Raw genomic sequence first — 7828 nt, forward strand, 5'->3', positions numbered from 1 at the left:
AACAAGGGGTGGGTCAACTTACCCACTGGCTCATCTTACCCCACTCTCCCCTATAGCCTAACAAAAGGTGAAATTGATTTTAAAAATAAGTTTTTAAAATTCTAGAAAAAATTGGTAAAATTTCTTTAAAAAAAAAACTAAATAAAAGTTCTAGAAGAAAGTGATACAATTTCTAAAAAACAAAAAAACAAGCTTAGTCGCTAATGTGTAAAAATGAACAGAGGGATTTAGAAATAAAGGGCAGGTGGGTGAATAAACGTAACGCGCTAACCCGTAACCCGTTACCTCTTGTTGATGACAGATAAGACTACACAGATATCACCATGGTAACATGGTAGATGATAAATAACCTTATCCACCGCTCCATGGATTGATTTCTCACCGGCTTCGTTGGAAACAGATGAAACACATGGAGGAGAGGAGGGTTAGAGACTCAGAGGAGGAGAGAACAGACCAGAGAGGTCAGGGTTAATGAATATTTTGTCGTGTTGTGTCGTGTTGTGTTTAATTCATCCAGCTGCGTCCGTCCTGAGGCCTCGTCTCAGCTCATCTCCTCCTGTCTTTGTCTTCCTGCAGCTCCTCTGGAGGCTCAACCTTTCAGACAAAGCTTCACTCTTTATCAATTCTTCAGCAGCTGCTGTGAATCTTTCATGTAGCAGCTGGAGGAGAAGATACAGACACACACACACACACACACACACACACACACACACACACACACACACACACACACACACACACACAGACACACACAACCACACACACACACACACACACACACAGCAGAGAGAAAGTAGAAGTAGAGTTTATCTTTCTTGACATGAGACACTTTAGTTAAAAACTCCCATCAGGCCGTTCTGCTGCAGCACCTTGAGCAGCTGGAGAGGATGAAGATGAAGGTGAAGGTGAGTCTGGAGAGGATTCAGGTGTTCAAAGGGTTAATCTGATCTGATTCTGGATCAAATCTCTAAAATGAGTTGTTTCTAAACTAAAACCAGATCCAGTCTTGGTTTTAATCTGGATCAAACCCTCAGTTTGTGGAAAACTTTGATCCAGAACCTCAGGATTATTCTGATCCAGCAGTTTGGAGGATTCAGGAACAACATGGGATTTAGATTCAGTTCAAACTGGTCAAATAAACAGCATTTATCATGTAGGATATATAAACATTTATAGATTTATATATTGCACCTGGTTTTTTTTAAACCATCACAGTGATAAAGTGAATTCAGTGCACTAACTTTTGGTTATTCCACAACTGAAGATTTTTTCCCAACAACTTGATGAAGATTGAAGTTTGAATTTGAAACACATGGGAAAATATTCACAATGTATTTGACTAATACTTATTTGCTTTTTTTAAATTATTATTTATTTATTTAAACACCCAGTCCAGATCAGGTCTGGATGTTTAAAAGACATTGAAGAAATGAAAACAGCTCAGATAAAAACACAGATTCCCCATTTTCAAATAAACTCTGAGTGTCTCCATGCTGCTGTTACAGACCCCTGACAGGATCTGGATCAGACTGATCCAGTCCAACTGGGATCAAAGTAAAGATGGATTATTGATTATTGATCCTGGATGGAAAAACAATAGATTAAAAAAAAAAACGGGATAATTTTGATCCAGATTAAAGGGACAATGAGGAGTTTTGGAAAGCAAAGTGTTTCCATGAGCCTCAGCGTGCACGGTGAATTCTTGGACCTGCGCAAGACGGACGAACGCCAAAAGAATGTTTTCATTGATCCAGAATGGAAGTCGGAGGTTGGAAGACGATCAGATACCGTCGTAGTTCCAACCATGAACGATGCCAGCTAGCGATCCAGGACCGGCGGCGTTATTCCCACGACCCGCCGAGCAGCGTCCGGGAAGTACGTCCAAGAGTAGGAAACACTGGACGAGCCGAGCACTAAATAATAATAACAAAATAACTATGAAGACAAAAGGATAGATTTATCTACATGGAGCCATTAACAAGTGGTGCGGTAGATTCATCCATTCAGCTCTGGTGGACAAGTTGTGAGCTGCACATTCACCACGCTATGAGATAATAACACAACGTTACCACACAGAGTTGTTGTAGAGGGAAATTCATGTAAAACCACTGATGCGTGTTGCCTTCAGGGACAGTTTTTCATCAACAGTCTCTGTATTTCGATTAGATGAATTAGATTAGATTTGTTTTCACCATCGCGTACAAAACGGCCTCGAGAAGTGCAAATTACATTCATTTACATACATTCCCACATTTCATACACCACAATTACATAGAGACATAAGAACATAAAACATAAGACATAAGACCCCGCACCCCACATTTCCCTCTAAAACAACTCTGTGTGGTAACGTTGTGTTATTATCTCATAGCGTGGTGAATGTGCAGCTCACAACTTGTCCACCAGAGCGTTGTGGAGTTGTTGGATTGTGTATTTGATGAGTTTGATGAGGGAAACCAATTAAGAAATCCCATAATGAGCCTCCGTAGCGTAGCTCTGAGCAGCTCACGGCTCTGCACCGCCGTTCTAAAAACAGCTTGCACCGACAATTAAAGGTAACGAACCTACTGCTATGACTATAGGGGTTATGGCAATGGGCCAATTTGATAAAATGTTGCACTATCCCTTTAACATGAGACTCTGGTACTCCTCCTGGTCTCTTTAAACCTTTTGAACAACTGGGCCCAGGAGGTTCTGGTTCTGTTCTATGGGATGGTACAGTACAACTGAAGCAGCTCATTAGCATATTAATGAGCTCCTCATTAATATGCTAATGAGCCCCGGAGCGTCGTCGACCTCATTAACTCCTCCTGACTCTTTAAAGAGCTCAGACTGAAAACAAAGACTCATTCAGGACCGGAGAGGGTCAGAGAGAACAATGGAGATTAAACACACACACACACACACACACACACACACACACACACACACACACACACACACACACACACACACACACACACACACATGTAAACACACACACACACACACACACACACGTCTCTGCATCAGGCTACAGCTAAATGTAAACACACTAATCAGACATCTGTCTTCATGTATGTGTATGTCATCCTAGGTGTGTGTGTGTGTGTGTGTGTGTGTGTGTGTGTGTGTGTGTGTGTGTGTGTGTGTGTGTGTGTGTGTGTGTGTGTGTGTTGGGGGCGGAGCATCAAACTCCCATAAACTGACACAACCAGACAGGAAGTAGTGAGATTGTCCCCTTCAAAATAAAAGCTCCTGTGGAGTCAAACCGGTCACACGGTGTCGATCAGACGACTGAACCAGGTGAATAAACACTGAACACATGTGGAGTGTGAGCAGCCAATCAGAGCAGAGAACAGGCCACAGAGACGAACATTGGGCCTCATTCACGAACCGTTCTTAAGAACAAATTTGCAAAAATAACCGATTATAGCGTTTTCTTTTGTTCTGCAGTTGTATGATATTATATGATTTGAATAAGAATTATTTTCTTATCTTTTATGATGTTTTTAATAATCATATATATTAATAATAATAATTGACGAATCATTTCAGTCTCTTAAAAAACATTATAGACTATTAGTTCATATCATTTTCCCCCCCCCCTTTTTTTGGGGGGGGGGCATACAGCTGCCGATATGATTTTTTTTTTCCTAATTGCAGCTGCAACAGTGCACTTACTGTAAGTGTTCACACTACACACAACTGTTTTTTTTTTCATGTGATAATATGATGATATTTATGATGGCACATGTGAGAGTGTGGTCTCTCTGAAAACAACCCGAAGAGCTGCATCCACGGCTGGCTACTAAATATAAATATAAGATATAAACTAAATATAAGCCTTTTGTTTGTTTCTTTGTTTCATTCCTGCCGCAGTATCGCCACTTCACTGCTTAAGTTCTTTTTACGTTTGGAGTCTGGTGCTCCCTCCCAGATTTTCATTTGCGCATTTCAACTTTCTTTCTCACTTCACCTTCTCTGCTCAGTGCCTGTGGGTGCTGTGTGCACACGGCCCTGCAGTCTCATGCCCTTTTACGGGCATTGATGGGGTTGTTACCTATGCTAATCATATGTTAATTAGACTCACCTGGCACACGCCCTCAATTTACGAGGAGATGGCATTCATCAAGTAGGAACACAGCTGCCAACAATTCTGAGGCTTACGAACGCGTTGATGAATCTGACGTAGGGTTTTCTTAAGGAACCTCTTAAGAACAACTTAAGAAAGAATCTAAGAAGGTTCTTAAGAAGATATTGGTGAATGAGGCCCATTGATCTGAGCTCAGCAACATGATCCCACTGGAACAACAACACAGTGCTTTTATGCAGTTTTTATTTTTTCATACTTTTTATTTAGTGAATGAGAATATGCACAGAATATGGCAATGGAAATGTTATCTGTATAGCCTGTTTTTACCACCAGTTTGTCTCAAAGGGCTTTTACATCCCATCATAACAACATCCTCTGTCCTTAGACCCTCACATCCACTGAGGAAAAACTCCATAGAAAACCCTTTAACAGGGAAAACCAGGAGAAAGCTCAGGGTGAGCAACAGAGGAGGGATCATCACCCAGGACAGAGATGTTGTTACACACAAGACAACATATATGCACCGGCTTTTTATTTAGTAGCCTATTATATATATTTAGTCTTTTCAGTTTAAGGAAAAACAGATATATATACATAGGCTAGTGTATATTATATAAAGCTCTGGGTCTCTTCTGTTGTTCATCTATTTCTCTATTCTGATTTATCACTTTGTTGCAGCTGTGGCTGTTTTTAAAGTGCTTTATAAATAAAGTTGAGTTGATTATGAAATGATTCATGTCCAGTGTCTTTAGTTGTTCAGTTTAATATGACACGTCCTGTTGTTCAGCACCTTCTCTCTGATCTCAGGTCAGTTTTAAACCAGAACGATTCTGGTGTTTGTGTTTTGAGTTCATCAGACACTGTGAAGTGATTAAAGTTGAGTTGATTAAAGGCTGATGTGACTGTGTGTGTGTGTGTGTGTTTATTTCTTTTTTTTTCAAATTCTTTATTGAAAAAGTACAAAAATAAACAATACTGGCATTTTTCATAGTGCATAGTAGTAGCTACATGGGAATACCAGGTGAACATCATTCAACATTAGTGCAAGTTAACTCACAATAGGAACGTACACACATTAGTGCTTCAATAGAATAGCTACATTCAGAGCAGTTGAAATAAAATTAAAATAAACATCTCAAAATAAATAGTCAAAAATAAAATAAATATAAAATAGAATAAACATTGATTTCATAAGGGGGATTCAATCAATTTTAGTTCATTTCAGTGGGAAAATTCTATATAGTTTGTGCCTTTATTTCTGTTATGAGTTTTAGTGATTTCATGTACAATTTAAATTCATTCATGAAGACAATAGCTACATTTGGGGGATGAGTCGACTTCATAACTCTGTTCTTGTGGATGAAACATTTAGCTAGACAAAGAATTAAATTGCAACAGAGTTCATCATCATATTTGTTTTGTAAGATCATACAGAAAGTGACATCATCACTAGAGATAGCAGCAGGAAATAATAATAATACTTTTTTTTTTTTTGTTTGATCCAATTGTGGATGTCGACCCAGAATGTTTGACTGTAGAGTGTCTTCTCTGTTTTGCTCTGTGTTTTATTATTTTTTATTTTTATTTTTATTTTTTTTCAAAAAACTTTATTGAAAGTGACCAGCACATACAAATGCAAATACCATACAATACATTGTTGCTGGTGTAAACATCAACACAACACCGAGAGAACAAAACATTAACAAAGAGATGAGAGGTGAAGGGAAAAAAAGAAAAACCCTGTGTTTTATTTTGAAGGTGTGGACAGGAAGCGCTCGACGTCATTGTCTCTGACGTGACGCGCTGCTCCGTCAGACAGCGTGGAGGGGGGCGGGGCCATGGGCGGGGCTACAGCTGCTCTCTGCGCCGCGGAGCTTCAGTCTCAGTCCGGACGGAGCTCAGACCGGAGCTCAGACCGGAGCTAAGCCGCTCTCCGCGTCTCTCTGTCGGCCTGAGGAGAGCCACAACCCCCCGGTCCCCCCGGTCCTCCCGCCGGACTGGACCCGAACCCCCCGGTCCTCCCGCCGGACTGGACCCGAACCCCCCGGTCCTCCCGCCGGACTGGACCGGGACCAGAGACCGGGACCAGAGACCGGATTAACGGCCTGAGGGTCCAGAAGACACCGGTTGATCTGTGGAGCTGCAGGACCAGAGTCTGTTTCCTTCTGGGTCAAACTGACCCAATCTGTTTCCTTCCTTCCTCCATCCTTCCTTCTTTCCTTCCTTCCCTTCATCCTTCCTTCTTCCTCCTTCCTCTTTTGATCCAATTGACCTGATCTGTTCCCTCTACCTCCATCTTTCTTTCCTTCCCTTTTCCCTTCCTTCCTTCTTTCTTCCTTACTTTTTGACCCAATCTGTTCCCTCCCTCCTTCTATCTTTCCTTCATTTTTCCCTTCCTTCTTTCCACAATCCCTTTTCGCTTCCTTCCTTCCTTCCTTTTTGACCCAATCTGTTCCCTCCCTCCTTCTATTTTTCCTTCCTTTTTCCCTTTCCTCCCACCTTTCCCTTCATCCTTCCTTCCTTCCTCCCTTCCACCTTTCCCTTCATCCTTCCTTCCTTCCTTCCTTCCTTGACCCAGGAGGACAACAGGAGGGTGTGGGTTGACCCGGGTCAGTGAAGGCACCATGGGCCGCTGCTCCGGGGCCTGAGGCTGCAGCTGAGCCCAGGTGAGCTCAGTCTGTTTTATTTTCACTATTACCATATTTATTTATTATCATCATCATTACTATGAATAATCATGCTGCTGCTTCAGCACTTTGCACTTTGCCCTCATACATGTTTGTGTATTGTCTAATGTGTTGTCTATTGTCTAATTGTGTCTTTTTATGCCTCACCTTGGTATAGTAGCTTTGTAGCTGTGTAAATCTGTGTATTTGATCATTTTGATGTTATGTGTAGCCTGGACTACAGATGGAAATCAGATGTGAGATAAATCTGGTGCAACCATCTTTTCATTTTCTCCTGCAAATGATTCATGTCATTTCACACTGTCCCTTATTAAACTACTAAACTGAACTGACCTCAGCAGAGCGGAGCGTCATGCCGCTGGCCGGGGACTCGGCCTCGCTGCGGGAGCGGCTGGAGGCTCTGGGCTGCGGCCTGCGGGAGCTGCAGCTGCTGCGGCGGCGCCAGGAGGAGCTGGTCCGGGCGGCGCTGGAGCTGCAGCAGCCAGAGGACCCGGAGGAAGAGGAGGAGGAGGAGGAGGAAGAGGAGGAGGAGGAAGAGGAAGAAGAGAAGCTGCTGGAGGAGAACATCCTGCTGCTACGGAAACAGCTGGTAGGTCCTGACCCGTCTGACCTTTGACCTCTGTCTGACTCAGGTGAGTGGAGGAGTGACGTCAGAGGTCAGAGGTCAGAGGTGAAGCCGGGGTCAGTCTGGTCTGGAGATGAGTCTGTTGATGTTTTAAAAGAATAGTTCACCCAAAATTTAAATTTCCCTCATGATCTCCTCCCCCTCATGCGGACTAAGGGCTGGGAGAAGTTTCAGAGTCCTCCGTGGCTTCTCTGAGTTACAGGGGGTCTCGGCGTAGCAGTGCATGTCCATATGACGGTTGCAAATGGATACCAACTGTCTTCGTAACAAAAAGACACACCAAAAAACATCCAAATACCTCCATGCTGCTCGTCTGTAATGTCCCTCTTGTATTGAAGCCCCAACATGAGAAATTGTCCTGAAAAAAAATGAAGTAAGTCTATATTTTAAGCTTGTTTTGAAGCAGAAGCTTCCCGGTTCGTCTTGGACGGAGGTATTTGG

General features: G+C 42.5%; 1 protein-coding gene across 1 annotated transcript in view; it reads left to right on the top strand.

Moving 5' to 3' along the window:
• Window positions 1-887: 887 nt before the first annotated feature.
• dact1 (dishevelled-binding antagonist of beta-catenin 1) overlaps window positions 888-7828 on the top strand; it is a 21140-nt gene continuing 14199 nt past the window's right edge. Inside the window, exons 1-3 of the mRNA XM_085767972.1 lie at window positions 888-937; window positions 4101-4157; window positions 7135-7351. Coding sequence (XP_085624098.1) covers window positions 888-937; window positions 4101-4157; window positions 7135-7351 — 324 coding nt within the window. The remainder of the gene's footprint in view (window positions 938-4100; window positions 4158-7134; window positions 7352-7828) is intronic.

Source organism: Trachurus japonicus, chromosome 22, assembly GCF_045865225.1.
Source record: "Trachurus japonicus isolate A0001 chromosome 22, Traja_1.0".
NCBI lineage: Eukaryota > Metazoa > Chordata > Actinopteri > Carangiformes > Carangidae > Trachurus > Trachurus japonicus.